General features: G+C 34.7%; 2 protein-coding genes across 2 annotated transcripts; both read right to left on the bottom strand.

Moving 5' to 3' along the window:
• Nucleotides 1-5590: 5590 nt before the first annotated feature.
• Nucleotides 5591-6091, bottom strand: LOC145047109 (protein FAR1-RELATED SEQUENCE 5-like). Its single transcript, XM_078995353.1, has one exon. It carries the CDS (start codon nucleotides 6089-6091, stop codon nucleotides 5591-5593), a length of 501 nt encoding a protein of 166 aa, XP_078851479.1.
• A 7724-nt stretch (nucleotides 6092-13815) lies between these two features.
• LOC145048725 (protein TRANSPORT INHIBITOR RESPONSE 1-like) lies at nucleotides 13816-16730 on the bottom strand. Its single transcript, XM_078997311.1, has 4 exons — nucleotides 15911-16730; nucleotides 14996-15488; nucleotides 14124-14914; nucleotides 13816-13889 (listed from the first exon to the last, which is right to left on the bottom strand). Exons 1-4 carry the CDS (start codon nucleotides 16363-16365, stop codon nucleotides 13871-13873), a joined length of 1758 nt encoding a protein of 585 aa, XP_078853437.1. The 5' UTR covers nucleotides 16366-16730; the 3' UTR covers nucleotides 13816-13870.
• Between the last annotated feature and the right edge of the window lie 9941 nt (nucleotides 16731-26671).

Below are 26671 nucleotides of genomic sequence, written 5' to 3'. Positions count from 1 at the left end.
ACGTTCTTTATATGCACGCGTAGCTAAAAACATGATCTATAACTCTCGTTTAGACTTCATTGGCAAATTCTGAATTTATTTTTAATTATTTATTTTTAACGGGCCGGGACGCGATAATTCCGTTAGAAATCCATAACTTCTTCATCCGATGTCCGTTTTCGTCAGACTTTTCATCGTTGCGCTACTAATGTTGAGACCTTAGATTCTCATTTAGGTTGTTTTGGTCAAAAGTATCTTGAGCTCTATTTCGAGTTTTTAGCTGTCTACTGCTATACCCGTATCTTGGAAAAATCATAACTTTCTCATACGAAGTCAGATTTTGACGTTCTTTTTATGTACGCTCACGGTTTGAGGTTATCTATAACTTTAATTTAAATACTTAAGGCTAAAAACTATTGTATTGAAACTTCGCGTTTTTTCGTTTAATCGGTGTCGCCGGTTTTGCCGAGAATCTTCGGTTGGTCATAACTTCTTCGTTATAACTCGGATTTTAGGGTTCTTTATATGTACGAAAACCTTGATACGATTCCTACTACTTTATTTAACCGAAATAAGATTTTAGGAAAGTTATATTTTGACCTAAATTTGATTGGTTTTACATTACATTGTCTCGAAATATCGGGTTGTCACATTATCCCCCCGTTAGAAGGAATTTCGTCCCGAAATTAGAATTTAAGCAAGGAAGTATGCACGAATGATCGAGTCGTGAGGAGGAAACTTCCTAATCGATTGATTCTAGTGCACCTAAGTGATAACGGGTTCTCGGTTGGCATTCCAACGAACCTTCATTAACTGGCGATGGCGTTTCTTCGTCTGCTTGACCTCTCGGTCGAGGGTCACTACAGTTCTAATACAAAGGCAAGGATCTCAACGAGTGGACTTGCAAGAGTCCTAACGGAAAGGTATGGTTTCACGATCGAGATGCGAAGAGTAGAAAGTACGTTACTGAGTTCGCGGAGTAGGTCTAGTTTGTGTGAGGCACAAGACCGATTCTGATAAGAATCTCGGAGGTCCTGTCTACCTTGGATTTAGCTTTCCACGCTTTACAAAGCGTATTAAGCCATTCCCAGAGTGAGTTATCCTAAAGAACTTGGTCACTCACTTGGAATCTCTAAGGTTCCTTTTCTTGCGTAACCTCCCAGTCAAAGGCCATCCCTTGCTGGGTCAAAGTCGTATGAGTTTCTGTAGCTTGCGAGGAGTTCTGAATGAACTAAGGCGGTAGGTCGGTAAGACCTAGAATCTGGCGAAAGACTGTCGGCGTCTCTGATGTCGATAAATGCTCAACGGTTTTGACAAATTGCAAGAGTACTCATAATTTCTCACATTACTAACAGTGTGTCCTAGAAATTTGACTCTTCAATTTCAAAACTCGCGCCTAGAGAACTTTGCTAAGAGTTCCTCTGTAGGAATGTTACCATTGGCTTTCTTCTTACTACGAGGGTAAATAAGTAAGTCATTACATGGAGAAATGATGATTGGTCCTAGTAAGAAAGACGTAACTCTATTTATTTAGCTCATGAAAACTATGGGCGTATTGGTCCTATCCGAAAGGTATCCCTACGAACTCGAAGTGTCAGCATCGAGTTCAAGATATAGTCTTGCAGACATCCTCCCCTAACACTCGAACTGGTGATATTCGGATTCCAGATCCATTCCTGGAAGTAGTTTCTTTCCTTGCGTTTGCTCAACTATTTTATCTATGCGAGGTAGAGATAACGATTTCTATGAAAATCTTGACGGAGTCTTCGATAACCGAGGTACATGCAATGCGATCTGTCGATCTCTGGAAGAATATGACCGAGGTTCTCTAGGGTGAGAAACCTAGTCTTCTAATTCTATTTATGTGTAGTTCGCTAAGTTGTTCAAACTGTTCTTGTATCTCCGTGGGTGTTTAAACTATAAGGTGATCTGCTTACGGGAGTCGTACTGGGTTCTATGCTTGTTCTCATGACGATGTGATTACTCATACTTAGGCAGTTCTCCGTCCTGAAGTTCATATTAGAATTCATACCTAGTTTCACAATCACCCTTTCATGTATACGAGTCATATATAATTAAGGTTGAAAAGGTAGTCGAATAACGGTTTCGCTGGAAAAGTGATCCAGAAGAAAGAGATGTACGTATGAAGCTGTTTTCATGAGGACCAAACTGAATCAATTCGTATGATAATGTCGAAATCATATTGAAACTTAAAGACATTGGATTTAAACATAAGACGTTTACAGACAAAGCACAACCGTGCAACCATGAACAAAGTTACAATACTTTAGATTTACCATAAGACTATTTCTGCGAATAAGATATACTACAAAAGACAAGTATACACAGCACGAGAATTCCTATACAGACAGGATCTCGCAAAAGGTAAGACTCTAGTTGCACTAGTTTTAGATGGTTTATAAGTCTGTTACAACAAAACGCCTAAATTACATTTAACGTGGTTCCGGAGCAGGCTCTCCTGCGGCTGTGATCCTGAGAATCTTCCCGTCTACGCCAGAGTTTTGTGTTATCGGTCAATCCTTCTGAAGGTGTCCAATTTCACCGCATTAGTAACATATATGGACAGCACCCACATTTGTGGTGGAAGTGAAACGTCGAGTAGGAGTTATGGGGATGCGGGTTCTTTCCTTTTTCGGGCAATCTCTCTTATAGTGCCCAAACTCTCCACAATGATAGCAAGTCTGGTTCCCATCGGCGTTGGGCGAATTGTTGATCGGTTTTGTTAGGCTCTTGCAGTAACGTTTGGTGTGCCCCTTTTTGTTGCAATTTTTGCATTGCAAGGCTCGGCAGATTCCCTCGTGGTGGTAATTGCACCGGTCGCACTTCGGGAGTGTTCCCTTGTATGGTCTGCTCGGTACTGGGATGGCAGAGGTTTCCGCTTGCTGTTGTTGCATGGAAAGTTTTCGGGGTTTCTCGCGTTCTGTCTGAGTTTGACGCTTCCGTTTCTTTTTCTTTGGTTTTTGGCTTTGCGGGCCTGAGGCCGTTACCGTTTGGTGACTTCCTGGATGGATACCACGATTGGAAACTTCATTCCCATCAGTAGCATTGACTGTGCTGTTAGCGCTACGGTGCGCAGGAACCGCGGTTACGGCAGCCACTGCGGCAGCTGTAACTGCCATTTGAAAGGTAGCGGCGTCCATAGGAAAAGTAGAGGTCTCGTTACTTGGCTGGTTGTTTCCGGATGACGACATGATTTTGTTAATACGAAAGAATAAAGGTTTTGTGAGCGATTCTGGTTGACCCTTGATGTACTTAGATTGTCCTTGAAAAGAGTAAGAGTATGATCTCGAAAGTTTGACCTACATCCCTATGATGCAGTCCTAGTAAAGAATGAAAGTATGTTAGCGAAGGTTTGACCTACATCCCTATGATGCAGTCCTAGTACGGAATGGGAGTATGTTCGTAGAATGGTCGCAAGACGTTTGTCGTTCGAGCTGAGGTATCATGGGTTGGAGATCCAACCACGGAAAGAGGCTTGGAAGTGTCTCCGGAGATAAATCGTTATAGTCCAATGACTTAACTAAAGCATGTTTCATATAGACTCCAATGAAAGTATGATAAGAGTACTTGAATGAAGAATGACACAGAAGTTAGTCGGCTGTCAATATCTTTGATATTCACGATGTAAGGATTCTGGAAAATGATCTTGTAAAGGTCTTACATCATATCCGCAGAAGATAGTTCCTGACAGCCTAAAGACCTAGCTAAAGTACTTACGGAACAAGAAAATTTCCTAGAAAATGCCACATCAGGTATAGACAGAAAATTATGATTCTTCTTTATAAGGAAATAAAGTAAAGCGTCTACTACTGGCGACGGTCATCACTCTGGTGAACTCTTAGTTCAGCCAATTGACGTTCCATGTCAAGTAGGTGTCTTTCGTACACCATCTGGCTTACTCAGAGCCCTATGACTTCAGCTCGTGATTCAGCCAGTGCTTGCAGCAGGGTTTCATGGTTTCTCTCTAACCTCTCGTGAGCATCTTCTTAGACGAACGGTGCGGAGGGTATGCATTCTAGCATAGGCGACTACTTCTGTAATCTGACTTAGGGCTGTCCTGCCTTGAATCTCCTTTCGGGCCATTCTGCGGACCAAGATTGGCAAGAATCTATCTGCTGAGCCCCCACTGCTCAAGTCGGAAAAGCTTCGGTCGCCATCAAATAGCATAGATTGATCTTGTCCTTGGCTCCATATTTCCAAGCATTCCACACACTCAGGGTCGGGCCATGAAAAAGCCGGACGAGGGTTAGGAATTGGAAAGGGAGCTGCTCGGAGTAGGTTTTCAACCTCTGCTTCGGAGTTAGCATCATACGAAAAGTCTTCATCATGGTGATCATTCAAGAGGAAAAGGATGATCATTCTCTGGTTATTCTCCAAACCAACCAGCTATGACTTCATTTGGAAGGTACTGGTTGTCGAGGGGATGAAGTCCAGTTATGTTTTCTATGCGAGAATTTAAGGGTAAGAGAATAATTATTAGACGAGCTATCTAGATAATTATTTAGAAAACCTTCATTAGTTACATCGCTATTTGTGAAGTGCATACCAGCTATGTGTAATCTAAACAGGATAGACCTTCGAATAAGTGACCTTAATTCCAAATTCACATAGAATAGGGGCAAGGAAAAATTATCACAGATTCTAAGTCTATTACATCCTAATTACATATAGCCTCAGTGTATCCACTTAGAAACTATCAACTTAAAAATGAAGATCCCGTTTTAGTTCTCAAGTATAAAGTACTTTTAGTAACACCAAATACTCCTATAGTATTTTAAATTTTATTGTTATGTTCTATTGTTCTCGTTGTGGTAGGGTTGGTAAGATTTTAGCATTGTTGCAACCACACACTTAAGCTTAGGCACATGCTAGTCAACCCTCGGATAATATAGGTGATCAGGCTATATCTTCCCAGTTTTGACCATATGTCTCTAAGCCCACTTGTGTTGTCCAACAATCGTAATTCTTTTGTACTGTCCTAGTGACACTGATTTTAGTATGAATGCAGACACGTATATTTACTTAAATATTTTACTATTTAAAGTATAAACTCTAAATCAGAGTATTTTTAATCCCATTGTATTTATAGTTATATTTCGAGACAATGTAATGTAAAACCAATCAAATTTAGGTCAAAATATAACTTTCCTAAAATCTTATTTCGGTTAAATAAAGTAGTAGGAATCGTATCAAGGTTTTCGTACATATAAAGAACCCTAAAATCCGAGTTATAACGAAGAAGTTATGACCAACCGAAGATTCTCGGCAAAACCGGCAACACCGATTAAACGAAAAACGCGAAGTTTCAATACAATAGTTTTTAGCCTTAAGTATCTAAATTAAAGTTATAGATAACCTCAAACCGTGAGCGTACATAAAAAGAACGTCCAAATCTGACTTCGTATGAGAAAGTTATGATTTTGACCTAAATTTGATTGGTTTTACATTACATTGTCTCGAAATATCGGGTTGTCACACATGTGACGCTAACTTGATCCAAAGAACGAAAGGTAACAATGTGCCAATATTTTTTATCAACGTCCAATTGACCAACTCGGTATGTGTTTTCTTCGACAGTTTTTCCTATAGTCTAATGAGTCAAATTGGTAATAGCTTCGGTCCATTCTTTTTTTAAAGTATCAAATATCTTTCTAGTATAATATTGACCTGCTTTTGCTTCGATTGGATGCACTGAAGAAAGAATCGGCCTCGAGTTCATTGTCTTGAAGTCTTCATCTTCTTCGGCGGCCCTTCGAGACTCAACTGCTTTGTCGTATTGTACAACAAATTCATTCAACATGGTCCTTGAATTAACAAATCCATCAAAAAATGAATTGATACTCTCACTTCGTCCGGTTGTTGTCATACCAGCAAAGAAAGTATCCTTCAAGAAGGGTTTAGCCCAATGTATACGTTGGTTATACATGTCACTAATCCAACAATTACTTTCCAATTCATACTTATTACGCATAATCTCCCATCTTGCTTCAAATTGTTCAATGGTGTCACTATTTACCCATTGTTTGTGCGTTTCTTGAAAATCACTATAACGGGAAACATACGATCGAAGGTGATCAGTTTCATGCTTCATGATATGCCATGAACAAAAATGATGTCGAGTATTCGGAAACACTTTTTTATTGCATTTCCCATTGCTTTGTCTTGATCTGTTATAATTGCTTTCGGATACTTATTAAACATACATTTGAGGAAATGTTCAAATAACCATTCAAATGTCTCTTCCTTTTCATTTTCAAGCAATGCTCCACCAAAAAGTATAAACTGCCCATGATGATTCACCCCAGTAAAGGGAGAAAAGCATCTTGAACTTGTTAATCATATAAGTGACATCAAACACAACAACATCTCTGAATTTTGTATAAGCATCTCTTGATCTACCATCAGCCCAAAAGATATTTTTAGGATACCCATCATCAGACAAATCCACGACAAAATACTGGACACTATCAACTAATGTTTTATCTTGAAAATGTTTTATAAGTCCATAGAACTCCTTTCCTTTATGTTGCTTTCGTTGCTCAAATAAGACATCAGCACATTGCTTTGAAGTAACATCAGCTACATTTGAGGTTTTCATTGTATTAACAACCCTTTTAATCTGAGAAGGTTTCAACCCTGCTTGACCAAATTGGAGCATAAGAGATTTACCTTCTATTGAATGGTGGAAATTGTTATGAGATCGATGTTTCATAACCTTCGTAGGTGTCATGGTCAAGTCGTGATTGTGTGTGTCATTAAACGAGTCCACCAACCATTTCTCATCCTCCTGTTTTGTTATTCGAAGCTTTGCTTGACATCCGGTTCTAACATCTCTACGACGTTTTTTCTCATTTTCACTTGAAGCATTTTATCCATCATTTTGAAACCTTCTTTATTACATACATATATCTTCCCAAAATGCTCATTTGTTTTAGGATTTTTAATTGTGTCATCTCTACGTATACCAAAACCATGTAAAAATGAATAATCATTATAAAATGTATAAGCATCATCGGGTGTATCAAAAACCTTTCCAAGTATACTTTCATTGTTAACTTCCTCTTCGTCAAATTCAATGTTCTCAACGATACTATTTATTTTTTCACATTCATATGTTGCTTCCACGTAATCATTTGTATCACTATCTTCGGTTATATATGGTTCTATAGCTTGATTAGTTGCTTCGGCTTCACTCATTGTGGTCTGCAATAGACAACGATGCATATTTCCAAATAAAAGATTAACACCAATTTTTTTTTATATTGAATATAATGGAAACATTATACATAAAAAACACAATAAATAACAAGTTATAAACATGGTAAAAAATTTTAATTTATAAACACGGTAAAAATACTAAAACGAAGAAAGGCTTACGAGAAAAATCAAACCGAAATCAAAGATGCAATCACAGGTCACAAAATGATAATGAAGAACATCTTTTTTTTTTTCATGTCATACGACTCTCCACTAAACATCAAAGAAGTATGTATATTTGCTTTTTTGCATAACTCACTTATTCAAACCACTATATGAAACTCATCTAAATAAATAACAAGTTATGTACTCTTTATGTTTTATATACATACATGTTTTCCAATCCATCTATGTAAAAGTAAATTAAAGCCATTAATATCAATTTACTACTTTGACATATAGTAAAGCATTATCGTTTTCCTTATCATTGTCGATGTACCTTACAACTAAAAACCTCCCTGCACCCCCTCCTTTGGCGCGGGAAACTTCCCCTAGTTTGTATGAATTCTTGTCAATTGCAATTTGTATGAATTAATGTGAATTACAATTTGTATGATTTACGTTAATTGGCTTCCATGGAATTGGAGCAGAAAAAAAACCATTCGTTAAAATACATTACAACTCGGAACATAAAAAGATCATTCTTTAAAATACATTACAACCGATGACTTCATATTCAATTTGTTTGTTGCTTTTTATTATCAATTTTTTATTGTTTGCAATAAGTTTGATCAAATTCATCCAAGTTAACCCAAAACAAAGACTTTAGAAGGCATGAAGTTAACTCTTTAGAATAATGAATTGTCTAAACCATCTATAATAGATCAAACTGTTTTTATTAATGAAGTATATGTTTTCATCCAAAAAAATAATAATAAAAAAAAATACCGCTGCATTATTAATGAAGTATATGCCTTCAGCCAAAAACAAAAAAAAAATGTCGTTGCATTAAAGACCACACAGAGAACCAAATAATTGAAATTAAGGGTTACAAATAATTTTGTAAACTTAATATATGTGTATTAATTGCAAACGATTCCAATTAATAATATAAAAATACAAACTAAGAAGATTGCAATAAGTAGATATAAAAAAATAAATGTTTGTATATTACCTGAAAGAGAGGTCGTAAGAATGAAAAGAACAACCAAACAAGATTATGATTGAATTGAAATCTTCTTTTTATTTTAATTCGTGTGAATTGCAATTCCAGATTCCGATTTCTTGATGATGGAACTATTGGAACGTGATCACGATTAAGGAAATCACATATTTTTTTAAGGATTTATTTTATATAGCAAATTAACCCACTAATCTAAACTATATAGTTTTAAATAGTGGGTACCTAATCTTATATACTTTTAAGGGTATATTCACTTTTCCATATATATATATATATATATATATATATATATATATATATATATATATATATATAAAAGATGACATGGGAAAATAATTTGCTATCACATTTGCCCTTAATTATCTTGATTAGTTCATGTTTGTATATGAATTTACTTATTTATTTTCAAAGGTCATAATCTAAAACCTAAACTTATCATAAAGCCATATGATTCAAACTTTTGAGGCAATTTAGGTAGCAATATAAAATGGACATGACAGCGATGACTAGAGTTAAAACTTTTCTTCCCCAAAACCATTTCTTACATATATACTTTTTAATTGTGAGTGTGTGATATAAGATTCGAAAATTTTAATATTTTCCTACAATTTGTTCCTACTATCTTCTTATACACATGAAAATTAGATTAAAATATTATCAATTTCATTAGATGTGTTATTAAATGTGACATGATACGAGAATAAATAGAAATAAAATGTAAGAAAATATTTAATTTCTCTCGTAACTTGGTAAGATTCCAACATTGTTCGCATGTATTTAATCCCCATATTATACTAAGCAAGTTTTGAATAACATTACCCGATTTAAAACATGCATGGGTATTTCCATGCACTTGCAATTTGCAGTAGTAAAAGGAATACTTTCACAGATGAAAGTCAGAAACCCTCTTAGACTTTTATATGTGAAATTGAAATCTCTTATGTACATCGTAACTGCAATTCCCAACGAAAATCCTCCTCCGGCAAAACTTATTAATCTGCGAACCATCAAATCGTGTTTGGTTCTCGATCGTCGGAACTTATGAAACAGAAATCGTACTCTAACACCCTTTAACGGCAGCAACTATGCCACCGTCGCCGAAAACATCAGGCGCTATGAAGCATATTGGGACATAAAAAAACACCATTAAACAGTTATGACGCCGATAGAAGTATTTTATTAGTTTATATATAGAGAGAAGAAAAGATTTCCTAGTATCTTTGATTAGATTTAATGACACATAAAAGTTAAAAGATATTAATCATATTATAATACAAACTCCTGAAGTTTAAGGTCTTTTACAAGATAGCCCTGAACTCCACTATTTTAACACGGAAAATATACATAAACGTCATTAAAAAGTCAATTTTGGTTTTTTTTTCCCCATTTTGGTACGAGATGATTTTAAGGGTTAAATCGTAAAGTGTAGTTTAGGAGTAGGTTGAGGCTTCTAGTCCAGCGGTATCCGGTGTTATCCTCCCTCATTAAGGTTGAGGGTTCAAGTTCTGTCGTGATCTTAGGTTGATTTAAGGTGTAGTTTAAGAATATGTTAGATTTATCGTTTCAAAAAAAATAATAATAATAAATAAATAAATTGTAAAAATAAAAAATAATAGAAAAAAATAATCGTAGATGATTCTTTTCGTTAATAAGGTTTGAGTTTAAGGATTTTTTTGAAGATTTTTGTTTTCATATATACTAAATTTATTTGAAGAAAACTTACATTTATTTATTAAAAAAAACTCAAAATAAAAACATTTTTTTATTAAAAAACACATTGATAATAATTTATATATCATTTTTGAAAAAAAAAAATTGATTCTCTTTAATAAATATCATTATTACAATCATGAAGATATCATCTATATCATATATATAACTTAAAAATAATTTTGTTGATTTGTTGCAAAATGTGCATTTCTAAGTCAAATGTGACTTCATTGTTAAATTTTTAAGTCTTAGATGTAAAATGTTTATCATAAAACTACAACTTACTGAAGATTCTTTTACAATCAAACAACAACTCATAAAAAACATGTTTATCAAATATTGTTATTCCTAAATAGAGTTTCATTATATATATTATGTGGCCTAGAAACACACTCCTTAGAACAAATCAACAAAAGTTTTATTAATTGTATTTAATATGTTTTTTTATAACTATTGTAGCTCATGTATTAATATAAGAGGCTATTATCATATTTATATGAAATATGTGGTTATTTCCTAAGTACGTTTTATGTTCATTAATACCTCATATTTATGAAAAATACAAAATTATTTTAACATTTTATCAAGTTTTGCACCCTCTTAACCGGTCACCATTATCGTAATAACCCTCATATTTACACATCATCACCACAACACTCTTATGATGAAAACGTATAAGTGTAACATTTTAGGCACCAAGGTTGCCCTTATATTTATTTGAAAGCCCTTAGGTCACTGACTATTTGTTCACAACCTGATAAAAAGTGACAAAAATTACCAATTGAGAAGCATTAATGAACATAAATTTGGACTTAAGACATAACCACACATTAAATGTAAATATGATGGCAGTTATGGCAATAACCCTAATATAAGAGTTACAATAGTTATAAAAACACATGTTAAATACAATTAATAGGAGTTTTGTTGATTTATCGTAAAAAGGTAAAAAAAAAATTGTTTCTAGGCCACATATATCATAGAGCTTATTTAGGGATTGTATTTAGATGTTATCTTTATGATTATAGTAATGATATCTATTAAAAAAAAGATATATAAATAATCATTATTGTATTTTTTTTAATAGAAAAAATATTAGTTTTATAGTGAAAGTGATATAGATGGTATCTTTATTTTATGTTTTTTAATAAATAAATATATAAGTTGTCTTTAAATAATTTTAGTATATATATATATATATATATATATATATATATATATATATATATATATATATATATATTTAGGGTTTTTTTTTTTTTTTGCAATTTAACTCATAAATCTGACACTAATATGGTATAATGGTTATTTTACAAGTGTTTATCGGTTTTAGACTGTGTTTGACGCGCCACAGCTACCTGATAAGCTAGCTTATTTTTCGAACCTTTTTATGTTGTCGTGTTTGGTAAGCCAAAAAGTAGCTTATAAGCTAACTTATCCGCAAGCTTTTTAAAAAACTACTTAGACTAGCTTTTTAGAGGTTTTTTTAAAAAATTTCGAATACACCTATTAATTAATTATAGAAACACATATCCTTACATGTTCTTTTATGTAATTTTATATATTTCAGCTAGCTTTTTAGCTAGTTTTACCAAACGTTATTTTTTATCAGCTAGCTTTTTATTTAACAGCTAGCTTTTCAGCTAGTACACCAAACATAATCTTAGTGGTTAAATTACAAAAAAAAAAAAAAAAAAAAAAAAAAAACCACAGGTGACTTTTTGCCAATAAAGCTAAACTATATGATTTTTTTTTTGCATATTTCCCTTTTAAAACATATGAAATTATGTGATATATGATTTATATTGGTATTCTAACATGTCTGAGGTTAAAATTGTGAGGAGCTTGTGTATTTTTTTCGCTCTAGAATAAAATGTAATTTTAGTTTTAAAATATTCAAATAAGTACTTATGTATAGCCATATTCACAAAACTGACCATGATAAGAGGTAAGATGTAGCCACATGACCTTTATTTTCTCTTCTCCCCAAAAATAACCAACAAACATATTACAATATCACTTACATGGTCATGTTCATTTTAATGAATTATGTATATTTATATTTCTTTTTGTTTTGGATAGGGTATAATCACAAGCCAGAATTCCAGAAAATAGGTTGATAATGTATGTTTTGTTAACAAAATAGATTCAGATTAAAGCATATAACATATCACATTCGTGTCAATCTATCAACAATATTTGATTTATTTTATTAATTTTATAAATAATAATGTAAAAATACGAATACCATGTATCTCTATGAAAATTATGTTTGTTAACGGATGATTCTCCATTTTCAAGATTCACAAGACACCATGTGAATCATTTTCGTCTCCGAAATTATTCTGTTTGAAACATCATATATTTGTCTATTAAAAGGTATTTGAGATTGAATTTGAAAAGTATTTATTAATATATTAGCTTTTCAAAAATTCTATTTAAAAACTATTTGAAAATGAAAAAAAGTGTTTTTAAAACAACTTTTTATTATCCTTAGAAATGGGTTTTTAAAAAGTTAATACATTTCTAGCTTTTTAAAAATACTTATGACTTGTTCATCTAAAATAATTATAAATTTATCCAAACATAGTTTATTAAAAATTAGACCATATAAACTAATCTAAACATTAATAAAAGAAAATTAAAATAAAATATAAAAGTCCTCTTTTTCACCACATGAGCTAATAAACATTTTTATCAAAAAAATATTTTAATTGAATAAACAATCCTGAACCCTTAAAATGTACCTACTAAAGTGTAGTCAAATGGCCTCGATTTTGTAAATAGTTTTATATAGAACATAGATAATTACATGGTTTTATAATCATATATAACGCAATAAACTATTTATAAAATTCTACACAAAGAGTGTTAATAGAATAAAGAAAGAATAAGATTATTGTGTTTTAAAAATATATTTAACAAATATTTTGATCAAGCATATAATAAACAATATCAAGAGTAAATTACACGAATGGTCCCTATGGTTTGGGGTAATTTGCACGTTTGGTCCCTAACTTACTTTTTTAACTCGGAAAGTCCTTACTGTTTGTTTTTGTTATGTGTTTGGTCCCTTCTATTTGTTTTTGTTACGCGCTTGGTCCCTGTCTTACCTAAAAAGATTATTATTTGATTAGAGAAAGATGATGGGATAGGTAGGGTAAGGTGAGTGGAGTGAGGTTGGGAGTGTGTTTATTTAAATAAATTAAAAAATCAAGGGCAAAATAGTCTTTTTAGGTAAGATAGGGACCAAGCGTGTAACAAAAACAAACAGTAGGTACCTTCCGAGTTAAAAAATAAATTAGGGACCAAACGTGCAAATTACCCTAAACCATAGGGACCATTCGTGTAATTTACTCCAATATCAACGTACCTATATGCATGTACTTGTCGCAAAGTTATACCTTTTCTTATTCAAAGGGTCCATAGCAATGACAAGTTAAATTTTGTGTCACTTTTGAAAGCTCAAGAGAATATATTCCCTAATTACATGAGAATATATTCCAAATCCTTTTTGTACCATTTTTGCATTTTAATTTTTAACATAAACAAAATCTTAACGCAAACGACATCAATGTCATTAAATTGATCAACAAATGCAACAATAGATATTATTAGAATATAATAATTCAGCTTTTCATAACTCAACTAAAACAGTAGCAGGAAGCCCTATAATAAATAATGCATGGTAGACGATAGAGAGAATTCAGGTATGATGCAAATGATGAGGGAATATGAATGATCCACATTTGATAAAGGGGTGGGCATCATCATCAGACATCAGTCTTTTTTTTTTCTTCTGTAAATGTGGTGGGGTCGCCAATCACCAAATAGTCCATAAAAAGATAGAAATTAGTGGAATGTACAGCTTCTAATGCACAGGATACAAACAAGATACAAACAATGAAACTTGAGATGTTTAACAATCTTCAACACACTCTAAAGTCTAAAAGCCTGACTTAAAACTTAAAAGAAGCATAAGTATTTAAAAAAAAAAAAAAAAAAAAAAAAAAAAAAAAAAAAAAAAGATTACCGAATTGGTTGTTGATCCAGAGCCATGGTCCGAATAAAGCTAGGCATGTCGAACCTGGGGCCCGCAACAGTGCGGTATATATAAAGCTTTTCAACAGGATAAGAATGTGGCATGGAGTCCAAGTCACCCCGTTCATCTATAACCTCAACATTAAGACGAGGCATCTTCTGACTCAGCAGCTTACACGCTCCAAGACTAACCAAACAGGAAGACATCCAAAGGGATCGCATTGTCTCCAACTTGGAAACATTCGCCAACAAAGCTTTATCCCCAAACGGGCAATCGCGTATCTCAAGCTTCCGAAGACTCTCACACCCAGACAACACATGATGCAGCCCTAAATCACTATCCCCAGCAAACGCGATAGAAAGCATCTCCAGTTTCTTACCACGCGTCCCGATGTACTCAAACACACGGTCTGTTAAAAGACCCGATAACGAAAGCCGTTCCAGCCCTTTGCAGTGTTCCACAATGGCTCCGAACCCTGTGTCGAGTGGTTCCAGTGTTAGGTAGTCCGGGGCCCGTGGCTCCAGGATGCATAACCGGAAGCAGGTTAGGTTAGGGCGGTTTCTCGCAATGGTGGTCAATGCGGAGTTTGTCATCTGGCGGCAGAAGTAGAGAACCGATTGGAGGTTTGTGCAGCCTTGGGAAACCGCAACCAGACCTTCTTCTGTTAATGATACATTTGCATCGACAACAAACGGATCCGAAGGGAAAACTCTCAGTTCGCGTAACTCCTTACAGGACAACGAAAGGGCATTCAGTCCCGTGTCCTCAATGTAATCCAGCACCTGTTTTATCACATAATACAAATTATTTATTATCATTATCAAAACAAGAACAACAACAAGACAGACTTTGACTTTACTTACCCATAGACGTTGGAGATTAGGACACTGGGTCACAATCTTCGTGATCTCAGGGCTTTGGATGCTGGCATAACTTAGGTTTAAGGACGTGAGTCGAGAACAAACGGGATAAAAAGCTGGGAGATAAGAGGGGACCACATCCCAAAATCCGGAAAGTTCATTAAGATTCTTGCATTTTGAGAAGGCGTCGAGTAAATTTGAGTACAGATCGGATCGGGGTTCAGCAGAATAGGCGCCTGTGCCCATTTGGAGAAGCTGTGGGGCCCGGCGGAGGAGGGTGGAGAGCTTTTCCAGAGGGACAGTGCGATTGAGTCTGAGAGTCTTGAGGTTGGGGGAGCGGGTGACGAGGCGTTGGAGGGCTGAGAAGCTTACTTCAGAACCTAAGCAAGCCATGTTCAGAGACTCTAAGCTCGTGCAGGTCTCAGGGAAATGGCTTAGCCAATGCCCACTTACATCTTCCACCTCGCTCTCACGCAAATCCAATTCTTTCAGGTTTCTACAATTGCGAAATACAAAAGGAATGTGTTAATAATACAAATTTTTGTTTGCAAATGTGATTAGCATCAAATAACCAGCAAGCAAGGCCTCGAGTGATTACAAAGAGAATCTAGGGAAAGCATAATATCAGATGTTTGTGGTGGGCTCCATGAATTAGGAGTTGAAGAAGATTAAAAGCAAGGTAGGCAGATCAGAGGCAGATGCAGACGAGTTTGACACTGTTTTTCTAAATTCTAAAGAAAGAAATGAGGACAAAAGCAACTTACAATTTAGCAAACAGTAGATTATAGTGACTGCATTTGTCTAATTATGGCCCTAGAGATCCAAATCTCTCGTATACAGTTTCGCTAATTTTTTTTAAAATGGAACAAACTATACTCGAAATTTGAAGTTCCATTCAGAAATCGAGAGAAATTTCACCTGCAATGGGCGGCAATGGCAGCGAGTCCATCGGTGCTGAAACCCTCACAAGAAGACAAAATCAAAACTTTAAAGTTCTTAAAAGATTTGGAGATCAACTCCAAACCCTCATCTGTGACCACCATCCGTTTAAGCTTAATCTCCTCCAACCACGGGTAAGCCCTAGACATTTCAGAGATCCAAGGGTAAAAATACCCTCCCCAACCATCCGGCACCAAATTGAAGTCAGCAAAATGCGGCTTCCCTTTCAATTCCACGGATCTCACCTCCGGAAACCTCCTGATCATCATCTTCGGACTCACGGCGTAACAGTTCCCGATGAAAATACTCCTCCGGCACCATCTCTCGATCTCATACCACGACTTGCACACCAATGAAACGACATTCCTGTCTTTATGTGAGGTTATGAACGAAAACACATGCTCCAGCACCTCCTCCGGAAACGAATGCCCCATTTTACAACACCACCGACGGACGTAGAACAAGTTATATATACAACCAGATACTTTTCCAATCTACACTTCGCCGTCAGATCTTAGCATACGGCACCATTAAAGATACCAGATCGAAGCTATATTCAGTTGCAGAGAGAGATTGGTGTGTGACGTGATTGATTGGTGTGATTAAAATGTACCTGGGTTATATAACGTGTATGTGATGGTGGTGGTGGTGGGTACGGTAACAGATCAACGGTTCAGAATCTGACAGGTGTGGATTAGGGTATTTTAGACCGTTGGATGGAAGGAGGTATTTTCATGGTGGTCAAGGTAGTCTTATCCTCTCGCGACGAAGCGCAGCCGCTGAAAACGGGTTTTGTGTATACGAGCGGGGAAGTGTTTTGTGTTTGTACTGTACTCCTACTGTTCTTTGACCTACTACTTTGTCTTAATTTCAATTACGGCCTTTACTTTCTATACGTTATATTTTCACCCCCTTTCTTTTGATTCATCACATATAATGACTATAAAATAGTGGTAACCTAAATTTTGCACCACATGCAATGCATCGGAAAACCTTTAGAATGTGTCTCAACTATGAAGATCAATTAGACCTAAGATAACATCAATGTAGACTGGTTGTTAATTGTTATAGTAAGTTAACATCGTTTATTAATAGTTTTGTTCATAAGAGTTTGGATTTGTCACAAACATTATCATATGATTATGGTTATAGCAAATTCACGTGGATAGGAATACATACACAATAAAAACTAAGTGTCATAAGGTTTCTCTTCTTCATGAAAATGATTGTGTGGAAACGCTTTCACTAGAGAGATTTTAAGGAGATAGCGATTGTGTAAATTTCATTCTCAAATTCGATCATGATTACGACATCTCTATTCATAGTTCGAATTGTGACATTTGGAAATTAGTTTGAACATTTGAGACTTATTGCTGTAAAATCTATAATTGTTTAGACACACATGTGAATTATCTAAAGAAAGGTGTATGAGTTTGAGAAACTTAGATAAAGGCTTATCGAAGCATATCGTATTAAAAATATGAACTTTGGAAGTCAATAAGTATTGTTTTCTAGAAGTCCAACTGTTTTCTGAATATATCTCAAAGCTAGTGGGAGCATAAATGTTATGCTAGTATGGATATAATCATCATGTTAGTGGGAGCATTATTATTATTTTAAGTGTTTCAAGTTAGCAATATTAATTATAGAAAACAAAAGGTTTCACTTTGCAAAGTTGTAGGGGTTAAAAAGTTATTTTTCTATAGTTAATGGAGAGAATATTATATTTCGTTTCAAAATCTAAAAGCTTGGATCGAGAAATTTTAATTGAATTTAATCAAAGAACATATATGGATCATATGTTGAAAATATTTAACATAAAGGGATTCTATATGTGGAAATATTATAGCATGAAACTGGTAAACTATCACGTTTTTCATTAGGAATTTGTGTCCCATACGCTTCGGGTATAGGATCGATTGCATATGTTGTATTATTCCAATGTTCTAAATTTTCCAAATGCCAAGGGCATTGAGAGGAAAAAATGACTAGAACCAGATTTGACTAAATTAATTAAACAATTGTCAAGGACAATCTAAGGTTCGCCAATGATTGGTCCCTTGTGGACAGCTGGAAGTATAGTAATGGATGGACCATATTGATATTATTATGAATAGATAGGAATCAATTAAGAATAAGTTGTCATATGGCAAATATGGAAATGTTTCCATATTGGGAGTTGGATATCAAGAATCTATGTATAGATTAGAAACTTTTATGCAAGAATGATGTTCAAAGGAATGTACTTTGAATGCGAGACTTCATGTATATGGAATTGTCTCGTAACAATATCCAATAAATGATTTTGTAATTTCATTGCGAAAGTCTTTGTGATTTTGGTGTTGTGACATTACGAAAGGATCATTGCATAAAATGTTAAAATCTAACATATTCTAATAGTGGCAAGAATTTGTATTCTTACACTAACGATAAGGATTAGGAGTTGTGAAATGAGAATCATTGGAAATGTTTTCATTTTATATATTTCAAAAAGTATGGACCATAGGTAAACATAGTGTGCATGTTTGGAGCATGGGACAATTGTTGTTATAATTCAAGTAATAAGTTGATTACCCGAAACATGATACAATGAATAATGTGTAATCAATATGGTGACTAAATAAAAGGAGTTTTATTTATACTCAAAATTTTGGGGCCCTATTGGATTAGATTATTCTTGTGTCTCACTTTGCATGTTTTGACTTCCATAATAACTAGGTTATTTAAACCATCAACAGTCGGTCATACATTTAAAGTAGGTATGAAAGAAGACTGTCATGAATCTGACTGTAGATTGTCTAAAACGTTTTAGACATAGCAAAAGTTTGTTGCAGGGTTCATGAGTGCTCCTATAAGATTAGAGTATTGGATTAAACCCACGCTCACTTGGATCGCTTCATGGATTTTATCACGAGTGATTGGTGAGATGATAATATCTTATATTATTAAAACCGATACGTGTGAGTTGTATTATGCAAGTCGGTTGCACATTGATAATATGTAAACGCACCAGTAACTTGGTGTTATAAAGCGTATTGTTGTGTGTGATTTAATGAGTAAGTACAAGCAAGAATTTTAGTCGAAGTTTATCCGTTCCTTTTACCCACAGTGGGATAAAAGCGATATATGTGGACCCCTCGATGATTTAGTGATGACACCCTAAGCGCTTGACCAAGCCGGGACTAAGTTGATGTGTTCAATTGTAGTTTGTTGTCGGTCATCATCAACCGAAAATCGGGAAACAACACATGAATAGAGAGTATAATTTAAATCCATGTATCAGTTCATACGATATCTAGAATTGAGGAATATATGATCCCTTATCTAAAGGACACGTTACTAATAAGTTTAGAGTTGACAACAACTTTTGAAAGCTATGATTGTTGATCAGGTTCTGAAGTCATATGCAAAATAGTTATTAGATTTATCCAAGTGGGAGACTGTTGGATTAGGTGTCTAAGCCCATAATTATTTTGGTATGTACTTGACCCAATTACGAGCATGGTCCTTTTGGGTTGCCTTCACCATAGCAACTGATAGGATGAACTAAGGAGAAAGATGATTAATTATGATTTATTAATATATTATAAGAATAATCTATTAAAGGAGAAATCATATTGTTTAATTAATAATAGTTAATAATTAATTAAGAATTAGTAAAAGAGATTAATTAAATAAAAGGGATTAGAACTGTTAATTGTGTGATAGTTGAATATTGGGCTAATGGACTCCATAGAAGTTTGAGTGGACGAAATCTATGGGGAAACCCATTAGAATTCTTCCAAGGCTTTTAAGGAGGGAGTCAATGGGCTGCTTGGAGCTTAAGCAGTCAAATTAGGGTTTCATTGTTTGATAACCCTAATAGCCTCACTATTTAAGAAACCCCTAAGGCCCCAAAAACGTGTGGAAGGAATCCCTAAGGGTTCTTAGATGTTTTTGGTGCTCCTCCTCCTTCTCCTAAGTTATCTTGTTGATCTTGGTGTTTGTGGTTCCATTAGAGGTGCAACATTTGAGGCACTAAGCTTTCAAGAGTCAGGATCAATGAGATTTGTGATTGTTATTGCTACATAACAATCAAGGTAAGATCTAAACCCTTTTATTATGATAATATCGATTATTATATGCTAGCTCTAGGGTTTATGAGCTTTGGATGATTATTGCATGTTCATTAGACAAACTAGATCCAAAGCTTTAGGGTTTGCATGTACACCATAGGATTGATGTTTTGCACAAAACCCACCAGATAAATCTAATAACTATAACTACCAATGCCACTTCAAAATCCGATTAGAAATCATAGCTCTCAAAAGCCATTGTCGAACTCTGACGTAGTCGATAACGCGTCCTTTAGAAAAGGGATCATATAATACTCTGTTCTGCAAGATATCATGTGGACAAAGACATGGAACATAATCATTCTCAATGTCCAAAAGTTGTTTCCCGACTTCTGATTTGTTTGATATAGAACGTAATTGAACACATCAATTTAGTCCTGACCGGGCCCGACACATAAGTCAACTCAAAAATCATCGAGGGGCCCAAGATATCGCTTTTAACCTCTTAGGATAAAAGGAGCTGATAAACTTTGACTTATATTCTTGTAGTATTTGCTCATCAAATCATACACAACAACAAATTTTATAACACCAAGTTACCGATGCGTTTCACATTATTAATGCACAACCAACTTGAAAACTACAACTCATATATCTTAGTTTAAAGATTATACAATATTATCCTCTCACAATCACTCGTGATAAATTCAATGAAATGATTCACATGAGCGTGGGTTTAATCCAGTACTAAAATCTTATTTCAAGAGTAGTCATGAACGTTGCAGCAAACCGTTGCTATGTCTAAACACTTAGACAGTCTACAAACCAATTCATGATAGTCTTACCTCATAACTTACTCCCAAAGTATGATTGACTATGGATAATTTGAACAATCTAATTATTCTGGAAGTAAAAACATGAAAAAAGTGAAAGAATAGTAAACAATTGAGACAAGATAGTAAACTTTACACATAAATAACTCTCCATTAATTAATCATCAAATGTCAATTACATTTATCTATTACAAGTTTCTATACACCTATCTAATCACTAAAACTAATATTATCCTACAGAACAATGTTCCTCACATGATGTAAGTGCTTAACCCTACTCAGACCCTTTGTGAGTGGATTTGTTGGGTTCTCCTCGGACGATAGCCTCTTGACTACAAGGATTCCTTTCTCTACCTGATGTCTAATGAAGTGGTATTTTCTGTCGATATGTCAGGATCTGCCATGATCCCTCAATTCCTTGGTTAAGGCAACCGCTCCTTCATTATCACAAAAGACCTCCATAGCCTCCTTTATGGATGGTACAACTCCAAGGTCTCCAATGAAGTTCTTCAACCATATCGTCCCCTTCGACACTTTGCTCGCTACTATGTACTCTGATTCACATGTTGAATCAGCCATGGTATTCTGCTTGGAACTTTTCCAAGTAACTGTTCCTCCATTCAGGGTAAACACCCAACCCGACTGAGATCGAAAGTTATCTCTATTGGTCTGAAAGCTGGCATCACTATAACCTGTCACTCTCAAGTCATCACTCCCACCAAGTATAAGGACCTAGTCCTTAGTTCTTCATAGGTACTTAAGAATGTTTTTCACTACAGTCCAATGAGCTCTACCCGGGTTCCCTTGATATTGGCTAACCATGCTCAACACAAAAGCCACACCAGGGTGAGTACATGTCATAGCGTACATGATCGAGCCAATGATAGAAGCATATGGCACTCGACTCATTTTCGGTATCTCGCCATCGGTACTCAGACTTTAAGTCTTACTTAGATTGGTACTACTTTGGATTAGCAGTTCCCCTTACTTGTAATTCTCCATGCTAAAATGTTTCAGCACCTTATCCAAGTAAGTATTATGACTAAGTCCTATTATTCTTCTACTCCTATCTCTCAAGATCCTCATCCCTAGAATATAAGAAGCTTCCCCTAGATCCTTCATAGCGAAACACTTCCCAAGCCAGGACTTAACCTACTGCAAGGTTGGGATGTCGTTTCCAATGAGCACTATGTCATCAACAAAAAAAAAAACTAGAAACGTAACTATACTCCCACTAGCCTGGACATACACACATGACTCATCCTTGCTTCTCAAAAATCCAAACTCGTTGACTTTCTCATCGAAACAAAGATTCCATCCGCGAGACGCTTGCTTTAATCCATAAATGGACTTCTCAAGCTTGCATACTATATTCGTTATTCGTTGCTTCTTTCCATTTTGCAGACTCTGGGCATGTCATGGCTTCCTTGTAGTTGTTAGGTTCATCTAAATTTATCAGTGTACTATCGCTGATAAATGTATCACTAGGGGTGTTCGTTTGGATGGATCAGTTTGATCCGATCCAATCAAGTGAATCCAAATTGATTTCAGTTTTCAAAACATGGATCCGAATAGTTTAAACTAACTTCAAATCCGATCCGATTCGATCCAATTACATTTCGGTTTGATCGGTTCATATAATTCGGTTTTCAAAAAGAAAAACATTTTAAAACGACATATAATTATAATATTACCCAATTTTACAAAAGAAATGAAAAAAAAAATATTTAGTAGTAATTTTAAAATTTATAAAAAACTATCAGGAATGTATGTTATAGTTAAATATTATATAGATATAAAACTTTGAGAGAAAATACATATTAATATTTTTTTATTGGGTGAAACCTTTTGAACCTATTTTAAAGAATAAATTACAAATATATATATATATATATATATATATATATATATATATATATATATATATATATATTAAAAATAAATAAATAAATAATGTTTATTTGGTTTTTTGGACTATTCGGTTCTTATTTTCTAAACCAAAACCAATCCAAAATAATAATTCGGGTTTGTTGAAAACCAATCTAAAAATCTGAATATCCAAACCAAATAGTCCGATCCGAATTGTCCAATTGTCCAATTCAATTTTATCTAAATAGTGAACAGCCCTATGTATCACCTTCAGCTGTTATATGGAAACCATACAACACAGGTTGAATACTAACTCTATTGGAACATCTCAGAGGCAAGGACTCGTCAACTGGTTCAACATGAATCTCTTCCTCATGTTGAGCGCTAGTGTTAGAGGTTCCTTCATCGCTTGACTCTTGAAGCTCTTCAAGATCATTTTGTCTCCCACTGTCCTCTTGCCATATGAGTTCTCTCTTGCAGAAAACCCATCTCCTCGCTACGAAGATCACGTTGTCACTAGGTTTGTAGAAAAGATATCCAAAAGATTTATGTGGGTAGATGATGAAAATACACTGCTCATTGCGTGGTTCAAGCTTATAGTGAGTCTCTTGTCTTACGAAAGCCTCGTAACCCCAAACCTTGATATGTGCCAATGAGAGAACCTTCCATGTCCACATCTCGTGAGGTGTTTTGGCAACCTTCTTAGTTGGGACTAGATTAAGGATATGGGTGGCAATATCTAAGGCACACCCCCAAAATGAGATAGGTAACGAAGCTCGACTCATCATGGAATGAACCATTTCAAACAAGGTTCGATTACGACTCTCAGCTACACCATTGAGTTGCGGTGTCCTAGGTGGCGTCAATTATGAAGCAATTCCAGATTCCTTAAGATAGTCGTGGAACGTGATACTAAGATACTCACCACCCCTATCGAATCTGAGCATCTTTATCTTACTGCCTAATTGATTCTCCACTTTTTGCTTAAACTCTTTGAACTTTTCAAAGGTTTCCGACTTGTGCTTGATTAAGTAGATATATCCATATCTGCTATAGTTATTGGTAAAAGACACATAGAAGCGGTTAGCATCCCTTGTGATGGATCTAAAGGGAAATCCAACAATCCCTCACCTCTTCCACAAGTACCAGTGAAACGTGATTTGGTCATCTTTCCAAGCAAGCAATATTCATACGTGTCATCCGACTTTAGGTTAAACGACTCCAATACTCTATCCTTTTGGAGTTTGGCTATGTGCTTCTCGTTGACATGTCCAAGAAGACAATGCGATAAGAATGCCTTGTCTAAACCATTAGACGAATCGATATGCAACACATTATTTCCTAGGTTATCAACAATCATCACAGTTTCATATACACCATTACAATGTAATGCTTCAAAATAAAAGGTTCCATTATAGAAAGCATTAATAGAACCAATTTCATTGTTAAACAAAGATCTAATACCTTATCTATACAAACCATGAAAAGAAATAATATTTCTCGTCATTTATGACGAGTAGCAACAATCATTCAACACTAATCCTAACCCACTACTAAGCACTAAAGAATAGATCCCGATCTTGGTGACAAACGATGATTTCATATTCCCCATTATTATGTTCATATTCCTATGCTCCACATCCCTACTTCTTTTTAGCCCCTGAAAATGAGAACAAATGTGAAAACCACATCCTGTATCAAGGACCCAAGAATTAGCATGTGATGAGTTATTAGACTGAATAATGTAAATATCTGCGAAGGTGGGCTTTATCTTCCCATACGTGATATCTTGCAGATACTTCAGACAACTTCATTTCCATTGCCCTTTGTCATGATAGTAGAAGCACTCTGCTTCTTTTGGATCAGATGAAGGATCAGCAAAACCACCTTTTCCTTTGGATCCATTTGAAGAAGATCTATCATGAGACTTTCCCTTGTGATTCTTAGAGGGAGCTTTCCTCTTCTTCCCCTTCCCATGTCCAATAGTCAGGACTGGGGCAACAACAGTAGTACTGGATGCGTCAACTTTGCCTTTCAACCCACTTTCAGTAGTCCTCAACAACCCTTGAAGCCCTCTTTATATCTATGTAATGATCTTAAGGAGTACTACAACTCTCTTTTAGGTTTGTAGCTAGTTTTGACTTTTATTTTTTTGACTAACGGTGGTAAAAAAAATGATTTTAGAAAAATCATATTTCTTTCATACGGATCCCGTTTTCGGTATTCTTTGTCCTAAAGTTTGTATCTTAAGAAGTACTACAAATCTCCTTTTTTGCACTTTTAGTCAAAACCCAACCAATCTTTAATACCATTTTAACATAATTAACTTTAATTACGCGGTTGATTTTAATTTTATAACATCCATAACTCTTTCATTTAGAGTCGGGTTTTTACGAATCTTATATCCTTCGGATCACATGAACGAGTACTTTCCAAATACGTTAACCAGCTTAGAAGGCGGTACAACTTTAGGGATGCTTAGTTTTAGGCTAATAGTCGATTTAACTATAAATGTAACGACATATTTGAATTTTGTTATATCATAAATCAAATATTACAATATTAAGCTATTACATGTATTTTCCTACTCTCTCTCTCCTAACAGTGGTCAGTGATGAAATGTTTTCGGTTCTTGGTTGTCACATGTTAGGTTTTGTTGTTCATTGTATGTTACCTTCAAAGTATTATGACATAGATCATTTTGGTTCTATGTGCCATTAAGTGTTAAAATATTTTTCACAAGCACTTAGTTTTTGTAACCCATAAAACCCATCAGTACCATTATTGACCAAACGTCAATTTGTTCCTCCATTCACAGAGATGAACTCACCAATAATAAATCTGATTCCTTTTTTATGCCCAAATTGATATAAGAATAAGCCACATTATAAACAACACCATCTTATATTATTGAACTCACTTGAAAAGAATTATGTTGGAAAAAATGTAGTTACCTAAAACAAATATGTTGTAATAGTGTATCATCATTTCGAATTCAAATTTTGTTCATATTTTGGAATTACAAGTTTTTTAAAATATTATTTCTCTAAGGCCCTATTTGATATGCATTTAACTGAGTCAGGTCAGACATTTTTAGCTAATTCAGACAAATGAAGGTGTTTGATAAACAAAATTTGGTCTTATGACTCGAAATGCAAGGTCTATGCCCAAATTGACACAAGAATAAACCACATTATAAACAACATCATCTTATATTATTGAACTCACTTAAAAAGAACTATGTTGGAAAAAAATTAGTTACCTGCTACAAATACGTTGTAATAGTGTATCGTCATTTTGCATTCAAATTTTGTTCATATTTTGGAATTGCAAGTTTTTTAAATATTATTTCTCTAAGGTCCTATTTGATATGCATTTAACTGAGTCAGGTCAGACATTTTTAGCTAATTCGGACAAATGAAGGTGTTTGATAAACAAAATTTGGTCTTATGACTTGGAATGCAAGGTCTATGCCCAAATTGACACAAGAATAAACCACACTATAAACAACACCATCTTATATTATTGAACTCACTTAAAAAGAACTATGTTGGAAAAAAAATTAGTTACCTACTACAAATATGTTGTAATAGTGTATCGTCATTTCGCATTCAAATTTTATTCATATTTTGGAATTGCAAGTTTTTTAAATATTATTTCTCTAAGGCCCTATTTGATATGCGTCTGACCTGACTCGGTTAGACATTTTTAGATAATTCGGACAAATGATGGTGTTTGATAAACAATTTGGGCTTATGACTCGGAAAGCAAGGTCTGACCGAGAAAGAAGTTGGCAGATGGCTGACTGAGAAAGAAAGCAAGGCTTCCCAATAGTACCGTTGCTCTTGGATAAAAATTCGCACCTCAACAGAGGAAAATGGAGGTTACGGGAAAAGAACTTGGGTCTCCATGTACAATCAATGATGTTTACCAACAAGCTAGAGGGCTTTTTGTGTGTTTAATCCCTAAAATAGTAAATTTTT

This window comes from Lactuca saligna, chromosome 5 (genome assembly GCF_052625555.1).
Source record: "Lactuca saligna cultivar CGN05327 chromosome 5, ASM5262555v1, whole genome shotgun sequence".
In the NCBI taxonomy this organism is placed as follows: domain Eukaryota; kingdom Viridiplantae; phylum Streptophyta; class Magnoliopsida; order Asterales; family Asteraceae; genus Lactuca; species Lactuca saligna.
Note: the sequence above shows the minus strand (reverse complement) of the source record. Positions and strands in the feature narration are given on the sequence as shown.